At 39.4% G+C, this 23,363-nt stretch overlaps 1 protein-coding gene across 11 annotated transcripts in view; it reads right to left on the bottom strand.

Annotated features, from left to right (window-relative positions):
* The window catches only part of nlgn1 (neuroligin 1), a 265,801-nt gene that overhangs the window by 207,457 nt on the left and 34,981 nt on the right, over positions 1–23,363 (bottom strand). The window contains exon 4 of one of the 11 annotated variants that reach the window (XM_085348823.1): positions 14,823–14,834. The exons of the other annotated variants lie outside the window; for them this stretch is intronic. Coding sequence (XP_085204949.1) covers positions 14,823–14,834 — 12 coding nt within the window. The remainder of the gene's footprint in view (positions 1–14,822; positions 14,835–23,363) is intronic. 11 annotated transcript variants of the gene reach the window in all.

A 23,363-nucleotide genomic window follows, 5' to 3' on the forward strand; every position in this document is an offset into this window, starting at 1 on the left:
AAACGCTATAACCCAGTAACCTCACTCACTGTTGTTATGTTGGCAATGACTGTGTCAAATTTAACACATAACTGACTGAATATCATGTCATCCAATGAACAGTCAGATATTCTGTTGTTTGGGGGTTGTGGGGGGGTTAATAACAAAATTCCTTATTTGCTAACTCATTAGCTGGAGAGAAGCAGTCTAAACATTAATTTATTCTAAATGTGTTTACAGAGAGCAAAGTTCAGTGGGATGAAGTTTATAAATAGTTTTTAACCCACAGGCTTTTAGAGTGACAGAGTGAAGAAGAAATTATTTAGGCTTAATTGTAGGTAGTACCTACACTCATGCATGTCCATAAGGGACTAGATGGGAGTGAAATACCTGCATCACCTGTATCATACTCTCCTAAGGCCAGCAAACGGGATCCCTTGTGCATATATTTGAGACACCTTTGACAAAACAGCAGTATTTGATGTAATGAGAATACAAATGGCAGTTAAGGATTGTTTTTGCAGTGTACGAGACTTTTAGACAAGGCAAATACAGAGCTGCAATGGTTTAAAATGTTTGTTAAACTATTGCGTTCCCAAACCTTAGTCAAGTTTCAACAGTTGCATGAGGGCTTTTGCATAATTGGATACTAGCAAAGTTTTCTGATGATGGTCATTGCTGAGAACACTGTGTTTAGAAATTTTAGTTCATCTTACTTGAGCTTTATCCTCACACTTTGAAGAAAAAACTGTTTTTTATTTTCAAAATAAGCTGTATTCCAGCTTCACATTTAAAAATCCAAAGGACATACTCACGGACAAACTGATATAAAAAACGTATCCACTGAGAGGCAAACAAAAAAAAAAAAAATCAGTTTCACAGTATAGTCTAGACTAGGGGTGTCAAACGTACAGCACACGGGTCATATCCGGCCAGCCATAGAATTATATCGGGCCTGTGAGACAAATTCTTAAGACAGTTATTAATGGCCCATCAGTACGTGGGAGCTGAATCTTCAGCCCTGCTGAGAACCCATACAGGCAGGGGTGGGACTTTATTTTGATGGGCACACCATGCACCCAATCACATGCAAAGACAGACTTAGATCATACCATTATGTGAAGGAAGGAAGGGGGCAGAAGTTCTGAAGAGCAAGTTTAGTGGCACAGGCCAGGTACACAGAGAGAAAATGAGCAGCATTTAACGATGCTGGAGACTAAGAGTGCAGAATTTAAAAAATTAGGAGCTGGCTAAAGCGATACTGTTTTTTTATTTTGATCCATTTTCCATTGTGGAGGACAAAAGGTTTCAAACTTGTCCAGGCCTTAAACCTCATGTGAATTCCCCCTAGTAGTAGTAAATGCATAAAAATAAGGCTTTTATTAAAACACTGAATAAAAACAGCTTCCTTGAAAAAGCCTAAATTTACAGTTCACTTTCAGTTTCCCATCATAAATCTCTATTTCTGCCTTATTCACTTTATTACACAGCAGTCTACCGTCGTGTTGTGTTGGCGGCCACTGTTTTATTTTTTTCCCCAAAATGACCTCTGACAACAAAGCCAAATTTCTGCTATTCATACCGAGGAAATTTTCATAAACTATGCCAAATTACAAAACGCTTAGCTATATCTCTAATAAAACCTCTGTAACTGTGAAAATCAGAAAAGCTTGTTTTTCACTTTCAACTAAAAAAATTTGTTTTTTATGACTACTATAAAAATAAATACATAGATAAACAACAACAACAATAAACTGGACAGTCTGAGCAATGAGCTACCAGAACCTTTTCTATAATTTAACACATTTATTTCTGACAATTTAAGTCCAAAGAGTCATGCTGACAGATTTCTTTCTTTATCACAGCAGCTTTGTGTGTATCATGTCAAAAAACAGTTGTGACTACTTTACACTGACAGAAAGTAGACTTTCATTGGTCCAACCCGCTTAAGATCAAAGTGGGTTGTATGTGCATGTGATGTAAAATGACTTGACACCCCTGGTTTAGACAGATAAGAGTGCCTGTGAGCCTTGAGGGAATTGCCTTCACTCACAAACAGCATATCAGTCTCTGTACTGATGACTACAGAGGTGACATCTTTTTATGGTTTTAAGCCATTAAGTTCTCGATAATCTATTCTGTCAACCCTTGGCTATTTAAGAAACCTTTACCTTTCATAATGCTCACTGCAGAACTTTTAATATGAGATGTATCACACATTCACACTATACAACAATGACTGGCGCTATGTCCACAGAGGGTTTCTGTGTGTATTCGTGGTATATATTTGTCTGCTGAAAGAACTCTCTTCGGGCCCAAAGGTGCAGTTATAATAGATCTGGGGGGGAAATGAGAGGGAGAAACAGCAATCAATCGCACCTCAAGCGTCTGGAAAATGTGTATTAGAGTGAAAACTTTTACACCATCACACTTGAGAGCAGCAACACAGAGATTTACACAACCCCAGCTTCACAACTACTACTTCACGCTTATGTAGCTGCTGCTCTTCTCTGCATAAATAATCCAACTAGTCCTAAAGTTTTACTGAGAAGTCACTATTTCATTTGCCACTAACAGATACCCTTTAAAAATCTAAACAAATGGCTAAAATGTCAAGTGTCGCAGACCACAATCAACATTATATTGCTTCGATGCTTGTATTTGTAGGGTTTCTTTTTTAATTAGAGTGTGGAATGATCTAGGCTCAGTGTATATTTTCCTTCCACACCACTCAAAGCATTGCAATGATTCTTACATATGCTAAATAGATGGTTATAATGAGATTTGTCCTCTTTGTCACTACTTATTAAAATTCTGCTTATTCAGGTGGCCAAGAATCAATTAATTATTGCTCAGAAGTCATTAGTTTCACACACACTGCCTTCCAAGTAAGAAAATAATCATTGCTGTTAAGGCTTCATTAGCTAACGATTTTTTAAGAGATTTTTTTTTTCCCTTCCTAGACACTGTTTACTTTAAAAATGGCAAGTCAACTGCCTAAAGACCCTTTCAATTGGTAAATTAATGATGCCAGTTTGATGAGGCGAGGGGAAAAATGATGACAAAGGGAGACAATCCTTTGTGCTTAATAGCTGCACAATCTTAATAAGCCAGCGACAACCAGAAGTAGTTTAACTACACTGGAAGACTTTATATGTCTCACAAGAATATTTGCGTACACAAAAATACTAACCTTCCCAATCTAATCATTTACCACTTCCGGTGCCCTTCCTATATATTTGTATCATCTTGTTGACCGTTTGCAGCAGCTGTAGACTTTACGTTTTGACGCCAACGACTGTCACACAGTCTTAAGCAGTTTATTTTCAAGAAAAACCTCGAGGACACCTTTAAGACAAATAGACAAGCTGCAACAGTTTTTGATCATTATTCTGCTTCTCTCACATTTCTTTCACAACAACAGAGACAAAATTGGGCAAAGCAGGCAGAATGAGGACTACCTCAACAGGAGACTGGCCAATTTGAGTTCACTGTCAAACTGGAGAAAATTTAAGGCAACTGAGCTTTAAAAAAATAGCAGCACTACTGAAAACAAAAATCTGTTTTTCTTTTTTCTTGGACAGTGTCTATATGAATTGTACTAAAGTAAATGTGGCTACATAGTCTGCATTAATTTTTCCTCCACTGCTATTGATGGCAGGTAGATGCCTCACCTGGTAGCTTTAGTGCCATTTGATCTGTGAGCATGTGAGTAGAGATGAATGAGAGGAAATTACAGGCAATACAAATAAAAAATAAAAAACAACAATGGTTACGTCTCAAGAGAGGTTTACTTTCTGACTATATTCTGAGTTTTCACTCGGAGTTTGTTGGTTGTAGCTTAAATGATCTTTCTGTTTTCAAAATAATCCTACAGTAATATGTGTCAATCCCTACGTTTCCAGTCTTTCTGTTTTTCTGATCTAATATTGTCACTGAACTGCAGATCATTTGTGTAGTATAGGGGATAAAGAATGGGATGATTGAGCTGCATCAACAGGGAAAACCTTTCCCATCTCCTAAAGCTGGCAGGTGATCACAATGAAAGAAGAGCGGGTAATTTAGATTCTTTTGACTGCAGGCAATCCTTTGGTATTTTCTAAGAGCTTTAGACTGGAGCTGGGAGGAGAAAGGATAAAAAAGGTAAAAGGGGTCTGCTCAGACTAATTGCCTAAGCGGTAGATCAATATCTGAGCTAAGAAGGAAAGACCACAGCTCAGTGACGAGACAACCAATAGGACTCAGGAGTTCAAATGTTTCCCTGGGTTCAAATTTGACATTCTTACTGGAGCTGTAAAGTCAAAGCAGCTATTGACTGGGTATATGGTAGATGTAGATCTCAGTTGTTCCATCTAAGATGGAAGTAATGAATGAAAGTAATAACTAAAACTGGTATTTTACGGTAATTATTTAATATATATGCCTGTAAATTATGGCAAACAAAAAACATTATGGAAACAAATTAGGATTTTGGGAAAGAACCTGTTTTTATTCATAAGCAGTGCTTGGTTATCTCACTTCTTCAGTGTCAGATTTACATGTAAAGAACTAGTTGATCTGCCTGATTCTGCTTTTTCAGTCTTTTTTTACCTACTCACATACTTTAAATGTGCATATTTTACACCATTTCACACCTGCCACACTTTTGTTTACTGAATAGAAGAGTGCAGTAAAATTACATATTCTAATTCTCATGGGATAAGAGGAAGGATGTGTGTGTGAAATGGGTTGCAGTCAACAAAGTGCAGTTAAGTGAAACTATGCATAAAAGCAGCCTTGCTCTTACATTTCATCCAGTTAGATTTAAAAGCGGTTCACTTCAAAACAACACCCAGGTATGCATACACTCATTTAATTAGGACTCTTTCAGAAGGACGCTGTTATCATAACAGAGGGCTTTCCATGGCATCCCAAGAGACCAATAAAAGAGTCACAAATGACTATACGGTATATTCATTTCACAGTTTTGTAAAGTTTCGAGCCATCTAACGACAGTCAGGTAATTATGACAAATACCTGCTTAAGGTAAAAAAAAAAAAAAAAAAAGCGTTATTTTTATTTTTTTTCCAGGCGTTTCTCTGTTGTGATAAATATCTAAATGAGGGTTGGCATTTGGTAATAACATGTGGTGTGTGTGGGCAGATCAGTTTTCATAAATACACAAATTATGCTCCAAAGCCAGCTTGCTGAGAAGAATTCTGCACACAACAGCTATAATTGTGCGGAGTAGGGACCCAACACAAAGGAGGGGAAGTCAAATAACAATTGTCCACTACAGGATACCACAGACATCGTTAATTCCTGTTTTTCTGTGTTGACAATTTTTCCATCCAGAGCCTGGTGTTTAGCAAAATAACATGCAGTGGAAAACACTATATTTTCAGTCTTTAAATGGCAGGTCAGACACAGCTCCTCCTACAGACAAAAAGGAAAGCTGCATGAGCCGGCTGATTTTCATTCCTTCTGTAAAAGCGCAATGTTTCTGTGCTGAGGTTTGGAAGGATATAGCTGGACAATGGCAGCAGGAGGTAGGGCAAGAGGTGTCCCTGCAGACTAATTGCTCAGAACATAGTGGGGTGATAAAGTGACAGGTTGAACAGAGTGGCGGCCATGGCAGCATAAAGACCATGCTCATAGCAACATCATAAAAGTTAATTACCATCATACAAAGAAACGCCCCAACCATTGTGCCACAGTGAAAGGATGAGAGAGGAAAAACACACACACATACAGCGGGAGAGAGAGAAGGAGAGAGAGAGAGAATACATTAAAAGACCTGCAGAAACAAAGACTTAACAAGTAACAAGTAGTCTCCTGTGTTGCTAATGAGAAAGCTGAGATAAAACAGGGGGATAAATTTAAATGTAGGGGGTTCCATAGCACCTCTCCAGGGCTCAATACTACTCCCCTGCCAATAATGGCTAAGCCTTCAAGCTTCAAAGGTAAACTAGAGAGAGAGGCAGAGGCAAAAATATTTCTTTTGGCCTGTGTGGGTAATAAAGTCTTGAGCCTTGGTGGCCGGTAGCACTGGAATGAGCTGTCTGCTGCACCGTGTGCAAGCCGGCAAGATAATCTCTACGGGGACAAGTGGAGTGGGATTCAATAGGGAAAACAAAAACCCAGGGGATATGTGTGTGTGTGTGTGTGTGTGTGTGTGTGTGTGTGTGTGTGTGTGTGTGTGTGTGTGTGTGTGTGTGTGTGTTTATGTGTACATGTTTAGTCATCTTTGTGAGGTATGGTTAGGTTTAGGCTAAGGGTTAAGGTTAGGCATTCACTTTTGATGGTTAGGGTAAGCGGTTAGTGAAAGCATTATGTCAATAAGATGTCCTCACTAAGATATGTGTGTATATAACTACGTTTTAAAGGTTCAGTTAATTTTCATAATATTTTTTACTGTCCTGAATATTGTGAAGGACATTTTAACCTATACCTGAATCTCCTTTGTAGCTGTCTGGCTCTCAACTACAGTTGACTGTCATGTTTCAACCAAAGAAGACTGCCTTCATTTTAATTTAAGAGTACTTGTTGTAGAACTAGACAGCAACTTCTTCCTATACCAAACACATCTTGCTCTCTATTCTTCCCTAATAGAGTTTGACGAGGTCCTCAGATCTTTGTTTTATGCTTTGCAAAGAAAGACTAATTAACCACACACGGGGTAAAGAGTTCCAATATTTTTGGGAGAACAAACAAAAAATAATAAGGTACAAAGACAGCAGAAAAATGAGAAGAAATGTAAAATAGATTCAGTACATACTAGATACTGATTTTTTTTATATTGTATACCCAGATATGTCACAGAGCCTGCCAGAAGCATACCTGTGTCTAGCAGTGAGCAAGTGGATTCTTTGATAGCGACATCCAGAAGAGAAGAAAAAGAAGCTGCAATTCTAGCAGGCCCATGACTGTAATGAGGGGGCAATGAGTATTGAGGCTGCTCATTACCAAAACCTAGAGCTGCAAGGAAGCCAGGATGACAGCCGCTAAGACAGAAAGGGACCCTGTTAGGAACACCACAGGAGGTAAAAACTCTGAAAGGAATAAATGGAGCCCAGGAATAGATATCACCTTCAGGATTTCAACTGACATCAGCTCCTGTGATTTCAACCTGATGCTGTTGGTTGGGTAGAAAATAAAACATAGTATGTAGACCACTAATGAAATCCTCTTAATTATATGGCATTATAATGACATTTTAGAAGCCCTTACTCTCATAATTTGTGTAAATATCAATGACCACATAGGGTTGTTTTTTTAAATGTTATTATCTATTAAAAAAATAAGTTACTAAGTGAGTAAAAGTAAGTTGGACTAATGAAACTGGGTGACCTACATAATATGTTTAATGGGAAAAGACAATTGAGGATTAATTTACTAAAACATCGCTGAAAAACTCCAAGTCTAGTTGGGAGTTTAAAAAAACAGTTTAATAGTGCAGTGATGAAAGACTGGATCAGATGCATGGCTTTTATCAATTTATCAGTTTTTGAATACTGAATCAGTAATGAAATTACTGTAGAGACTAATCTCTGAGATTTCAGAGTTAGACAGACAGCATGTTTCTTGAAGACTGCACATTAAAGACATGACATCGATAAATTTTAAGGTATGACAGTTTGCCAAAACCTGTGCCTACTGGAGGGTGGGTGTCCCAAAAGGCACTACACAATTCCTTTTTTCTATTTTGTTCCAGGTATCATTCAGAGAGACTTGAGGCCATCAGCATATCCTCCTGAGAACTGAGGAAACAAGTATCTTTTTTTTTTAGATGTCCTGCCTATTTGGAGCTGACAGTGGCCACCCAAGCACATGAGATATCATTGGAAAAGCCAAGACGTCCACTTTTGAGCACAACAGGACTTGTTAGGGTAGCTCAAATATAACTGAAATAACAAGAGAAAAGTCAAATGATATAGACCAAAAACAATTGTCCATTAAAGAGGACATAAATGAGCATATGACAGCTTAGGCTCTGCAGTTTTTCAAAGGATATCATTCCCTTGCCTGCTCACCAGTTGACATTGGAGCTGCTTTGCAAAATTCCTGCTTGGCAAGAAGTTTTTCAGTCCCCGACTGCAGTTCAGCACGAGTTTGAAAAGCTTCATGGCCATCACACTTGAATGGGCTCTGCACTCTTCTGACCTTACACCTCATGCCTTTTTTTGTGGGGCTATATCAAAAGCAAGCTGTATGCTAAGCCCCTTAACCTGTCACAGTTTGAGGAAAGAATCTGCACGGTCTGCAGCGAAGTTGGGAAAGAGATTCTGCGAAACGTCATAGAGGCTTGCTTCTGAAGGTGGCTGAAAATTGTTGAAAATGCAAGTGCTCCTCTGGAGGCATACAACAAGTCTTCAAGGCATTGGAACTTGATGGCAAGCCTAGCAAGAACAACTTCAACAACTCCTTTGTCGATGCTAAAAATATGAATAAACTTAGTTTCTTGTGAAATTTTTAGGACTTCGTTTAGTGTATAGTGGCTTTTGTATTTCTATGTTTAAGACACATGTGTCACCCACATTTGATTTCCTAGATTTCTGGGTAGCCCTGAGATAATGAATACTTGTCAAACTCCTCAATATGCCATCTCGCCTTTCGCATTACACAAACACATTAACAATTTTTCCCCCGTACCACAGGACTGACGCTGGCTCATCCACAAACCACTAGACTAATTGACTCTTGACTGAGAAATCACAAAGTGAGATCTTGCTAATTACCTGAGTCTGTGTCGTATTAAAGACAACATGCACACGCGCACACACACATAATCACCAAGACACATTTAAGTTTCATTTGTATTCAGAGTCATAAGAAGCTGGAGAGGTTAGATGTAGCAACAGAGAGGCTGTCTGCCATTTCACAACTTCTTAATTTACCATCACAGCAGAAAGACTGATGCAGCATGGAAGCAACTGATTCTCTGTGACCCAACTGAAATAAGGGGAGAAAGATAACTAACAGTCTTCATTTTCCCTTCCCTCCTTTCCTCCCATATCGAGCATATCTAAAGGGTATCTAAGTTTTTAAAACTTTGCTCTTCTACCTCCAGTGCCAAAGCAAAGCTTATTCATAATAACAAATGTTTTTGTTTTCCTCTTTTGGGCAAAATAGAGAAATGTTGGAATCTGGTAGCCAGTAAGCTTGATTGGTGAGAAAGACTAGCATAACAAAGCAGGACAGCTTTGGTTGCAAGCAAACAGTAATTATGAAGTGCAAAACGGGACTACAATTTCAAAAAATGTCATTTTATAACAAACAGCTTTCATTTGAAGGCCATGAAGCTTTGTTTAATTTATATATATCATACACAATGACTGCTGAATGAAACTGAATCGTGACGTTTGAGATGCCTTGAATATTTTAATATACCCATCCACCTAACACTTATCTACAGGCAATGCAAGATGAACTGGCCATGTAAAGAGACATATAAATGTCATATAAATTTAGATAAATGCTGCAAAACACTAGCATAAAATATTTACTGTAATCAATGATGATCAAAATCCTTTCTTCAAAACGATCAAACACAACACAGCTATTATCTGAGTGAGAGTCTCTGTTCTTTATATTTCTTGCAGACAAAGAAAATATTTTTTAAATATACCCCAGTTGCTCACACAGGGACCCACTTCTACTCAGTCAGGCATTTGTGAGCTTTTCAACAGATTCAATTATTTGTTTTTCATCTGCCAATTACAGTGTATAAATTCACACCTGTTACCACGGCTGCAGGAGCCCAGTCAACACCTATGGCATCACATTGTCAATAAATGACACACACACAAACTGCTATGAACCCGAAACACAAAGTTTGCACAGACCTTACTTAATGTATAATCTCTAAAAACTGAAAACTGATTATGAATATTTAGTCTGTAGGCAAGGGAATAGATGTTTCTTTACTGGAAGCTTGTTAGTCTCCAGCTTACTGTGATCTTTGTTCTCTTGACCAATATATGCAGAGGTGTTTGGCTGCATGCAGGTTTTCACAGTCTGTGAACTAAAGTGGGACGCACTACTGAAATAACTGCATATAGTCTGACAACTATTTCCTATTAAATGTTAAAATATATTTTACATTCATAGTAAAACTATAAACAATGCCCACCCCATGGGATGGGACATCTTAGCCTGGATAATAGTTATGTAGATATCTGCTGGCTATGCCAGAAGCCCTGAAACACTGGCATTAGCCCCCACTTGCTAAGAAATTAGAGATTAGCCAATAAAGTAACTGATTTAATCTATCCAAACACATACAAAGCATAGATTCTAACATGCTGAATCATATTGTGGCTTTTCTTATATCAGTACAGGTAGTTTTGTTAACAACTAACATTAATTACTTAGTTAGTGGGAAAAAATAAAATACCTCTAAAGTCTGACAATGTGTGAAAGAGAGAAGCAGTGAAAGATAAAAGGGTCAGCAGTCAAGCATCTTTGGCTCAGCACTTCAATCCCTCTCTGCTCAAACTAAATGCCAAATATGGTCACACTGCTCCAGCTCACTTCGCTCTATGTCACACATACACAAGTTCAAGTAAAGGTAGACTACACATACACATCTGTGTACTGACTCAAGGAGACATGCATGTGTGCATCAACACATAACCATAAGACTTCATTTCTTCTCTCAGACGACCCCAACCAAGAGCTTTCACACTAGGATGGTCTCCCCGTGTCTGGCTCCCAGGAGACTGTGTGAAAGAGGACTACACAAGTACTGTATGTGTGTGAGTATGATGTGTGTAGCAGACAGCAACTGCCTCTCAGGGTGCCTGTGCTTTAGCCATGGTGTTATCCCAGTGGATGAGAGTGAAGAGGAGTCTTTTCTTTGAGACTGCTGACTGGAGTCCTCATATGAGTGCCTGGAACAAATGGATTAAAGAATAGCATAATCTGAGGCAGTGGCATGCCAACTCACTACTGCACCACACTGGACTCATCTCATGCCAATTCATAAGACCCACTGCTATAAGAAAGCAACAGTACATCATGGATTTCTAAGGTTTTCAAAGAAAAAAAAGTCCCAATATACTCATGGTAGACTCCTATATATATAACAAGATTCCAGCTATAACAGGAATAAGAAACAACACATTTTACTGTTACTTCCAAGTTTAGGCTAGAACTGTGGGAAATGTTATAATGACATATAGATCATTCAATAAGTATTTTGCATATTTCTAGTGTTTTTTTTCTCAAATTGCTTCTGTGTGAGAAACACTTGCAAAGGCAAATGTATCTGCGTTTGCTTTTAGATGACTCACAATTATCTACACTGTGGCAGCAAAATCACACCCGCCCTCTCCAATAATTTCTCTAGTTAGCCATGCATCACAAGCACAACAATCATAAAACACTGCAAACATAGGAGTTTTTTTTTTTGTTTTTTGTCTTTATGTCCTTATATATCGTTGTATTTGACATTTCTGGTTTTATTGTGCACAAGTAAGTAGGGCTGCCACCAAACTGAAGTTTCAGATACATCTACAATTCATTTTTTTTGTTCAGTTTAAATAAGATGCATTTTAATTTCACTATGAACAATGACAAATGCAACCACCTAAATTAAACAAGGAAATAAAATTCATGTTGCCTGCAAAGAAATATCTCAATTCTCGCCTCTAAATAAAATCCAATCAATTAGTTTCCACTTTTGAATGATATTGTATGACATGTTTTTTTGCACAAAATTTATATTACATTTTTTTTATTAAAATGTGAGAGAATACAGTATCAATGCCTGGATCAGCCCTTTGTTTCCTTTCTTTTAGCGGTTTTGCTAATACATAGGTCGACACTCTGTGCTTAACTACTGAAACCTAATCATGCCTGTATAGCAGGGGCATCAATCAGCCTCAATTTCAGCGTCTCTCATCAGTTCACACAGGCATAATGTTTCATGTCTTTCATGTAGACGAATTCCACTTTTATCTTGAAGTAAAGCTGTTCAGAAATCAGTCCAACAAATAAACAAGCAAAACCAGAAATTTGAGTATTACGTGTGTTAATCAGGGAACTAGAAAGTGAACTACATTTGCTTTTAAGAAAAATTCGTTGAAAAGCCCAGGTGGAAGAATCAATTCCAGGAGAAGCAGTATAGTTTCATTACAGAGGAGGTTACAAAAATAGCAACCTGCCTTCTAACCCAACTAACAGTGGCTGTGGCATTAAGAAATGATGTATCATCAATCAGTGCAATGTAGGAAAATAAATAGCATGGTGAGGAACTGAGTGCTAATGTAAGTGTCAGCATTCAACAGTCATTTGCCAGAATGAGAGGTTCTATAGACTTCTGTCCACCTCTCCACTCAGTCCCTCCTCCTCCTATCCTTTCATCTTCTGTCATCTGTCCCACTGGCAGCCTGTCCTTCCCAAGGTCTGCTCACTCATTAATCATCATTTCCTCCTAAAGTTCTTTCCCACAAGCACACACAAATACACAAACACACTGTGTTAGTCAGTCACTCCTAACACGGTGCCTGACTATAATTATTCAAAGCTGAGTGATCCTTTGTCATTACTCTTGTTGTGCTGGCAGCAGATTGTCCCTAAAAACACTAACCCCTGTCATTGTCCATCACTTCATCCTATAGATTAAGTAAAAGAACAATCCCAAAGAAACTCTTAATATATTGATTTGAAACACTGCCTTTGAGGTGTTTTTATACCTGCTATGGTGGACAAAAACCGGTACAGTCAATAAAAGTTGGTTATAAAAGTAGTGAGCAACCTTTGTTGGCTCCTTCTTGTTTGAAATAAAATATTAAATATATAAAAGAATAAAGAAACGGATGTTCTATCTGAACTTTCAAAGGAAAAGGGAAACTGGCAAAACATTACTAGGATGATACTTGATATCAAATCATGCTGTCCACGGGCCATAGAGTAAAACGAGTCTGGCACCAGTGGTCTAAAAAGTACAACCTTGATGGCTTACTGACTCCTTACTTACTTGAGCTAGAATAAGGTTATTTGGCACGAGTGTAGAAGTGGGTCTTATTACTTACAGAATAAGGAAGTTTACATTCACACATGCCCCTGTGTTCCACTAAGCATCCATCATAGATCGCTGTCATTGTCATGGTCCTGGGTCCTTTTGACCCAGTGTTTTGAGTTGTCTTGTATTTTCTGTCATTTGGTGTTAGTATTTGTGTTTTCAGGTCCATTGTGTTTATTCTATAGTACCTAGGTTGTTCAGTTTAGCTTTTGGTTATTAGGGTTCCCCCTTGTGTCTCCCTCTGTGTGTCTGTTTATGTTGTACTGTGAGTTCTTGCTTCCCCTTGTCCTTTATTCCATCTTGTTTTTCCTGCCCGTCATGTCTGCCTCTCTCCCTCGTGCTCCTCCGTGTTCTCTCTCTCCCCTTCCAGTCTGGGTCTCTGTGTACTCCCTGTTTTACTTAGTCTCCGTCAGTGTACGTCAGGTGGTCTTTGCTCCTCCCCTGTCTTGATTATCCGTGTCAGCTGTGCTTCCACGTCATCGTTATCTTTCTGTGTATTGATGTCAGCGTCTCCTTCAGTTCTTTGTCGCGTCGTTAACGTCACCCTGACCTTCTCTGCGCTGTCTCGCCCCCGTCTTCAGGTGAAATTAACGGATGTTCCAGTAAATAAAGCTGCGCTTTCAGTTAACTTCCCGTTTCCGAGTCCTGCATCTGAGTCCACGCCCTGCCTGCACACAGCTGAAATTGTAGCTGCTGCTGAAACTGTTTCAAGAAAAGTTCTAAGATTGCATTTGCCAGCTGACATTTATCTTATTTATTTATATATTATCTATGTGATGCGTGTTGATTGAATGAATCAATCCATCTTAGAACACCATATTTTAAACTTATAAGCAGTACAACAACGTGTACTTATACAGACAAACACACCCACGCGCCTACGTAAACACACAATTTCTGTTCAATGACCAGCAGTGTAGGAATGCAAGCATCAGATTTCTGTAAGCTTGGATACAGAGCCATGGCAGCATTTCATCATTTCAAGGCTACTTCTTAAGTTTCAAGTAGTTCAGAAGTCCATACCAACTGAAATGACAATTTAAAAAGGAGCTGGTAGTTGAGCTCAGTTCTACCTTAACTCTTCAAACACCGTCTCTTTCATGTTTGACATTCCCTTTGGAAAGCTCAGACAAGGCTTCAACCAGGTGATGAGCTTTGATATGCTGATATCAGGTTGTATGGATATCAGGTAAAGACATCCTTGACTTTTCCACTATGTCACAGAGCCTCTTTCTTTCTCTCTCTCGCTGTCTTTGTCATCCTAGTTTTCTCTTCTGTGGTTAAGGTAGTTAGAGTATCGAGATCGCTGTTTTGTGTTCTTGCTTCTTCTTTTTTTTTTACTGAATGTTACATTAGTGCTTTTGTTACAGAATAATTTTATTGTTATGGCAGTGCCTACTGTGAAGACGCCACAAAACTGACTTGCTCTTATTTTACCAGCTTTTAGGCTTGGCCAGCTTTTTAAAAAAGTTTTAGTTTATTTTGGTGGTGATAGTGGTTGTCTTTTACATTAATTATATTAAATATTAATAAATTGATGCATTGAAGCCCAAATTTTGCTCACTTATGTTCTATGAATTTCACTGTAACATCCATAAAACCATCTTTTATCTCTTACCAAGGTCCTGGTCACAGGGGCAGCAGTATTTACAGAGGCGAACTTTTCAGCTACAACCTCAAGCTCTTCCAGCGAGGATACTAAGGGATGCCTAACCAAGTGAGGGACACGACCCTTCCACAATGTCTCCTCTCCTCCTGGTTAGATGTACAAAAACACTTTTGGGTACATCCAACCATTCAGGAGGCTCATTTTAATGCATAGGAGCAGCAGCTGTACTCTGATGTCCTCCTGAGTGACAGGACCTCTCAGCGTATCTCTAAGAGTTAGTCCAGACATTCTTTGAAAGACATGGCTCCACCTATTATCAGTACTTCGTTAATTAACATAAGCTCACCTGTGGTCACATTTCCTTAGTTGCATGACAGGCTTTAAAAGGAAAAACAAACCCGCATTAACATTCAGTGCTCAATGCTTTGGCCTTGAGGATACAAGCAGGTTACATTTTTGCTAATAACTAACACTCCTCATTTATATTGATTTACAGTCTTGTTTTTCTTCTTTCTTTCTTTTTCTTTTCTCGCTCAGAAATGAAATGTGAATTCAACATCAAATGCAGTGTTAATAACAAATGAACAAACGAATAAAACAATCTGCCTTTTCAATCAGTTTCAGGTAATCCAACTTGAAATCCCATTTGTTAAATTCAAGGTTTCCTAAAAAGAAACAAACCTGTAATTTCTGTAAAGAAAAATAGCAATAGCTCCAGTAACAACAACCACTTCACCTTCCTCTTTTTAAGGGCACCAAATTAAAAGTGCTACCATCACAAAAGGCTGATCAATACATGTGGGTTTGGCACTTGAGACAGAGCAGGGAGTGGAACAGCTGCTGACTTTGACAGCCATTCACATGGTATTAACAAGGAAATTACTTAGACTGTTACCAGAACATAATATATCATCGTCAAATTGGGTCATATAGAATCCAAAAACATTCAGAGACATACTTTTATGTTATCCGTCTAATGTAATGGTCACATGTGAAGATCAAAGATCGAAGAAGTAGCTGAGCAAAACAATGAAACCATGTTCATAATGATGATGGCAGTCGTGATAAACGTCTGTTTTACCTTTTCAAAATTTGTCTTCATTAAAGTGAAGGTATTTATTTAGTCCATTATTCGTTGGATTGAGAACAACAGTTTGTGATTTTGATATAAAACAAATCATTCTCCTCGCTAAACGCTTTAACTACATCTAATTTAAAAAAAAAAAAACAGAAAATTGATTAGACATCTTAACTTACAATATCACTGAAAATCCACTTCCCCAAAGCTCCTGAAAACTGTTTCCACGAGTCGGTAATACACAAGTGTTATAGACAGATTAAACAGGATGAGTACAGCAAAACATTTTAAAAAGCAAGCACAACTCAAGATACATTAAAAACTGTGCATTATAAACACAATCTGTATGTAACAATCATATTTTAATATACAGTGCGCAACAGGAAATTATCTGTTGCAAACCCTGAGTACTAAATAATTCCCTTTGAAGCTGTGTTGTCATGTCCTATATAATGTATTGTGTTCTACTGTCAAAGAGTGCCATGCAGTGGCTGTGTTGAACAGGAAGTGGCCTATTTTCTGTTTTGAGGAGACAGGCAGAACTCGAATTTGTAGCCTGATCTCATGTGATGGCAGATATGACAGTCCTCTTGTCTCCCCTTTTTCCACCATTTTAATGTTTATATAATGTAACATTAGCGTGTTTAATATACATCAACCTTCTAAATATTCTCAGCTTTAGTACAACGTTGGTGTATTTATATCATCTTCAATTTCATATCTAGATCTATGTATGCCAGTACTTTTCTCAGACATCAGTCCAGCCACAAAAATGCCATAATGCTCAAAAGAGAGCAACAAGTTAATGAATTAAATGAGTGGGCACTCAACAGATTTAGTTGGGTTTATAAGGACTCACTGAGTGATGAGTGATAATATTATATGAGTCATGTGGTAAGGCCTTGACAGCCAGTAAATCTAAAGCTAACTGAAAACCTTTTTAGGATCAGATTTTAGGAGGATAACTTCCAGCAGAATGTGACACATCTATGTTTAAAAACCATAATCGTGGTTGACATGTTCAGGCTGGTTACTAGTTTATAATGGAGTTTGAGGTCCACTGTATGGATTTGTAACATGTGAAGGAAGGGAGGTGCAAAAAGGCATGGAAAGTCATACACTGGCTGAAATCTGTCAGTAATTAGAAAGCAATCCTGCTTCTTAGTGCAAGGTTACTGGAGATTTTGGTGAACACTGTTGGGGCCACTATCAAGAAGCGGAAAGAACATCATTTCACCAACAACCCTAACCCTGTTCCGCCAAACTCATAGGTGCTCTGTGCAACATTTCACACACAGGAGTGAAAAGATTATTATCAGAAGACCTGTTCAAGAGCCAAAGACCACTCGTTGAGCACTACACAAAGACCTGGAATCAACACACACAGCTGTTTCAAAGAAAACAAGAAGAAATGAACTCAACTGCCATGGCTCGTAAGAATGAGTGTAAAACGGTTTTGTGTGGAAAAATGGGCCAAAATTACACTTGAGCCATGCATGCAACTAGTTTCTCCATACAGGAGGTGTCTTGAAATACTGTAATGTAATCCTTTTGTACAAAGTATTAAATACATTTCAGCTAGCGTGTTCAATACTGTCATTGTCATTTCTTATTTTTTTCACATAACTTAATTTATCGAAATCTTTCATTTGATCTCATTGTATGTGTGGACTGGATGGGTTGGTTAGAAATATTTTTACTGAGGGGCGTGGTTAGCAAGCAATGGCGTAGGATGTTTTTTGGAAGAGCTCCGCACCAGCCTGTAATTTTCTGTTTATACCCATCTGTTTTTTTGACACCTTTCTGTTGATTTCTGACGTTTGGATATATCTTATAACAATGACGAAGCCTAAGGCTCCAAAAGTCCGTGAAAAGACTGAGAAAATCGGAGAAGATGGAGGTGAACCAGCTAGTGTAGCTAACGGGCACGCGCTAGCTGGGGAGCCGAGTGCAATTAGCCCCGTAACTTCCCAAGTGGCTAACCCGACGTCCGCCGACATAATGAGTGCAATCACTAGATTGGAGGCTTCGGTTGATAGCAAATTGACTGCTATCTCAACCACGATGAATGCTGTGGAGGCCGCTCTTTCCGCGGTAACTGGGAGGATACATGATGTTGAGGAAGCTGTAAATGGGCATGACGAGAGGATTGCCGTCTTAGAGGCGCTCTGCGACTCGCTCCAGAAAGGCTACGATTTACATCACAAAAAATTGGATGACCTCGAGTCCCGGTCCAGACGACAGAATATCAGGATCCTTGGAGTCGCGGAGGGAACAGAGAAAGGGAACCCGCTGGACTTTGTTTCTGAGCTTATTCCTAAGCTCCTGGGGAGTGAGAATTTTCCGGGCAGGGTCGTGGTGGATAGAGCACACCGTGCCCTGGGCCCCAAGCCAGCTGACGGGGACTGGCCTCGTCCTTTAATTGTAAGGCTGCACTACTACCAAACCCGCGAGCGTATCTTGAGGATGGCAGCACAAAAAGCTCCGCTGCAGTACAATGGGGCGAAAGTTTTTATCTTTCCGGATTTGACCGCGGAGGTGCTGACACGGCGCAAGAAGTTTGAAGAAATCCGCAAACGATGCAGGGCGGCCAATCTACGCTACGGCTTTATTCATCCGGCTCGGTTTCGGGTGACGATGGACGGGGTCACACAGACTTTCGATAAGCCGGAGGCAGCCAAAAAATTCCTGGACCAGAAACTGGCCGCGGGGTCGGATGAGTAGGGCTCTCCAACACAACGGTTTACGTCCTCGATTATATGTTTTCTCTGTATAAGCCTTATTATTGCTGTTCTTCTGGGCGTGTTGCTGTGGACTCATATAGCTTGGGTCAGTATTGTTGCTGATATTGCTCCCTACAATGTGGACAATATATGCCCTCAGGGTCCTTGTTTATTCTTTGATTTGCTGTATGGGAGCCTAGTAATGCTCGCACATATATGGTTTATATGGCTCTCGTATTTTAATTTATCTGAATTTTCGCCTTTTTTTTTTTTTTTTTTCTTTCTTATAAAGTGTCTTATAAATCTCTCTTTGCTGGTGTGGGGCTGCGGGATGGGTTACGGGAAGGATTGTAGCTACTACTATGTTCCTACTGGGTATGTTGGGTGGAGACGGGCTTCGATGGGGGGGGCCCCTCATTTTTGGTGGGACTGTTTTTTGTGTTTTATGTTTGGATGTTCTTGTTCTATGGTGGTACAAGCTTAAACGTGGTAATTTCAGAGTGTATGACTACTGGTTAGCTAGTCGAATTGGGATAAGTAGCATTTATGTTAAATACACTCAATAAGTCTACACTGAGGTTGATTAGTTGGAATGTGAAAGGCCTGGGTAATCCTGTAAAAAGGGCTAAAGTTCTTGCACACCTTAAACGATTGCAACCTGACATAATTTTTCTACAGGAGACGCATGCTAAACGCAAGGTTCAGTCAGTGCTCCGTGCCAATTGGTTGGGTCAGGCATACAATGCTAATTTTGGAGCTAAAGCAAGAGGGGTTGCAATTTTGTTCAGGAAGAATATTCCCTTCTGTCAAAGCACAGTTACTGCGGATCCAGGGGGAAGGTACCTCATTCTTACAGGTCTCTTGAACTCCTTACCTGTCACCTTTGTAAACGTATACGGTCCTAACTTTGATTGCCCTGAGTTTTTTCAAAGGACTTTTAAGCTGCTGCCAAATGTGGATAATTCTCATATTGTAATAGCTGGGGATATGAATCTGGTACTGGACACCCGCTTGGATAAAAGTGCATCGGCCCATACCCAACAGTCTAAATCCAGTCATGCTGTGAAGAGTGCGTTGAAAAACATGAACATGGTGGATACTTGGAGATTACTCTACCCCACAGGCAGGGCTTACTCCTTTTTCTCTTCCGTTCATGGGTCGTACTCCCGTATTGATTATATCTTTCTGGACTCTAAACTTGTTCATATTATGAGGGATGTTACCTACCATCCCATTTTGATTTCTGACCATGGCCCTGTGTCCATTAATCTGGATTTTGCAGGTTTAGCTACCTTACAGAGACGGGATTGGCGCTTTGACCCAACTCTGCTTAAAGATGAGACCTTTCATAAGAAATTAGAGGAGCACATTTTGGATTTTCTTAATGATAATGATAAAGGCGATGTTGACGATGCAATTCTCTGGGAGAGTATGAAGGCAGTAATTCGAGGCCACATTATTTCGTTCTCTGCAGCTAAACGTAAATCCCAGGAAATGGCTTTGAAGGATCTTGAGTTAAATTTACTGCAGCTAGAACAAACTTATCAGTCCTCTCCCAATATATAATTACTGGGCAAAATTACTAAATTGAAGTGCGAGTATAGTTCTCTGCTCAGCAAACAAGTTTGCCTTCAAATCACTAAGTGTAAGCAAACATTCTTTGAACTAGGTGATAAGCCTCATAGGTTGCTTGCAAGATTACTTAGAAAAACACAAGCATCGCAAACAATACTGTCAATCAATGACGAGCATGGGCAGACCACTAGAAACCCCCAAGAAATAAACAAGTGTTTTGAAGACTTCTATCGTGATCTCTATAGCTCTAAGAGTTCTGCGAGTCAGTCGTCAATTGAGGACTTTCTGGAAAAGTGTGATCTCCCGAAATTGGATGATGAGGCAGTTGCAGATTTGGAGGCGGACTTTACATTAGATGAGATTAAGACAGCTATTCAACAGATGTCAAATAATAAGGCCCCTGGACCGGATGGTTTTGGAGCAGAGTTCTATAAAGCTTACTCCTCATTGCTAGCTCCTCTGATTTTGCGTATGTTTAACTACTCAAAATTGTCTGGCTCTTTGCCAAGTTCATTATATCATGGGGTAATTTCGTTGATTCTTAAAAAAGATCGTGATCCTATGTCTGTCTCGTCCTATCGACCTATATCTCTCCTTTCTGTTGAGACCAAGATATTAACGAAAGTTTTATCAAACCGCCTTAAGGATCATATTGCTAAACTTATCCACCCGGATCAAACAGGGTTTATCCCTAACCGCTACATTTATTTTAACTTGCGTAGATTGTTTAATCTCATATATAGTTCTGCTAGGTGTTCGGATGATTCTGTGGTAATAGCTTTGGATGCTGAAAAGGCTTTTGATCAGGTCGAGTGGCCGTATATGTTTACTGTATTATCCAAATTTGGATTTGGTGATTCTTTTATTAATTGGATTAGAATTCTGTACAAAGGACCTATGGCCTCGGTGAGGACTAATAATGATGTATCGGTTCCTTTTCGATTGCACAGGGGCACGCGTCAGGGAGATCCCATCTCTCCTTTTATTTTTGCCCTGGCCCTAGAACCTTTAGCAGCCCGTATACGGCTCAGTTCTGATATACAACCGATTATGCATCAGGGTATTCCTCATAAGTTCTCCGCTTATGCTGATGACGTTGTCTTATTCGTGTCGAAACCCAAGACCTCGATCTGTCCACTATTGCAACTTATTAACGAATTTGGCTCTCTCTCGGGGTATAAGATAAACTGGACAAAGAGTGAACTCATGCCTCTGTCGGACGGGGTGGACATGACTTACTTACATAGTACTCCATTTAGAATAGCGCTGGATATGTTTGAATGTCTCGGTATCACAGTCACGCGTAAGGTGTCACAGCTTTTAAAGAAAAATTGGGATAGAAAAGTTAAACAATTGGAGAAGAATATTGAGTTTTGGGTCACATTGCCAATTTCCATGGTGGGGCGGATTAATGCCATCAAAATGGTAGTTTTGCCCAGATTTTTGTACATCTTTCAGTCAATTCCAGTGTGCGTTCCCCAGTCATATTTTAAGAAGTTGGAATCTATTGTATCCTCTTTTGTTTGGTCGGGTAAGGTTCCTAGAATTTCCAGAAAACATCTTGTTAAACATAAGACTTGTGGTGGCCTTGGACTCCCAAACTTTAGGTTATATTATATGGCTGCACACTTAAATGTTTTTTCTTTTTGGCGAAGGTGTGCTCCAGGTGCTAGTTTGGAAGGACAACCCGCATGGTTGATGATGGAACACCTATCTTGTAGACAAACTTGTCTCCCGGCCCTGCTTAATAGCCCGATAAAAGTGAAGAATACACTATATGGCAGAAATCCTGTGGTTCAAAATTCAATTAAGGTTTGGAACCAACTATTGGACTCCTAAAGGCTCCTAAAATGTATTTGGATGCTCCGCTATGTAACAACCATGCCTTCAGGCCTGGGCTGGAGGACAGCACGTTTGTGTCATGGCAGGGAAGAGGGATTTGTTCTCTCAAAGATATTTACATTAATGGATATTTTCCATCTTTTCAACAACTGAGGGTGAAATTTAATCTTCCTAATTCACATTTTTTCAGATTTTTACAGTTAAGACATTTCATCAAAGCATCTGTTCCACGATACGGTCTGATTCCTCGAAGCCCAGTGCTTGACAGCTTCATGTCGGTTGAGCCCTATACTAGAGGTGCTGTGTCCCGCTTTTACAGGGCCTTACTGGATATGTGCAGTCCTTCCTCTGATACTTTTAGGGAGCAGTGGCAGGAAGAACTGGGGGTGGATGTTCCTGATGATCTTTGGCAAGAGTGCATTAAGAATGTATATTGTAGTTCTGTAAATGCTAGACACTGTTTGATCCAATTTAAGGTTGTGCATAGGTTGCACTTCTCTCCCACTAAACTGGAAAAGATATATAAGAACGTCTCAGCCCTCTGTGTTAAGTGTTCAAGTGGTCGAGGAACTTTATCTCACCTTTTCTTTCAATGCCAAAGGCTGCGGCCTTTTTGGAATCATCTGTTTGATTTTTTGTCCAAAGCCATTGGCAGGGTGGTCCCATGTACCCCCTTTGCAGCGTTGTTCGGGGTGTGTGAACTGGGATGGGCAAGGGACAAGACGGAGATGCAGGTTGTGTCAATGACCACACTTGTGGCTAGAAAGCTGATACTTCTCTGCTGGAAGTCTGATAAACCCCCTACCTTCGAAATGTGGTTGAGAGCATTTGGAAATGTACTCCACCTGGAAAAAATCAGGTTTACCCTGTCTAACCGAGAGAGTGTGTTTGATAAGATTTGGCAGCCGGTCGTTAGCCTGATGGACAACCTTAATTGAAGTATACTCTGTCTTGACATTTATGTATGATGTATCACCACATTGTTGACTTGCCGTTCACCTTCTATTGTGTTCCTTTTGAAGGTGATTGTTGTATGCTACTCAATTATAAAATCAATAAAAATATATTAAAAAAAAAGAAATATTTTTACTTAGAAAACTGGTGACATTTGAGATTTATTGTTCCTGCTGTATATTGTGCATCTGAATTCACATGTATACAGTGGCTTGCAAAAGTATTTGGCCCCCTTGAACTTTTCCACATTACAGCCACAAACATGAATCTATTTTATTGGAATTCCACGTGAAAGACCAATACAAAGTGGTGTACACGTGAGAAGTGGAACGAAAATCATACATGAGTCCAAACATTTTTTACAAATAAATAACTGAAAAGTGGGGTGTGCGTAATTATTCAGCCCCCTGAGTCAATGCTTTGTAGAACCACCTTTTGCTGCAATTACAGCTGCCAGTCTTTTAGGGTCTGTCTCTACCAGCGTTGCACATCTAGAGACTGAAATCCTTGCCCATTCTTCTTTGCAAAACAGCTCCAGCTCAGTCAGAATAGATGGACAGCATTTGTGAACAGCAGTTGTCAGATCTTGCCACAGAT

This window comes from Diplotaxodon limnothrissa, linkage group LG23, assembly GCF_057381915.1.
Source record: "Diplotaxodon limnothrissa isolate DT_005_m linkage group LG23, D_limnothrissa_male_GT1.1, whole genome shotgun sequence".
Taxonomy (NCBI): Eukaryota; Metazoa; Chordata; class Actinopteri; order Cichliformes; family Cichlidae; genus Diplotaxodon; species Diplotaxodon limnothrissa.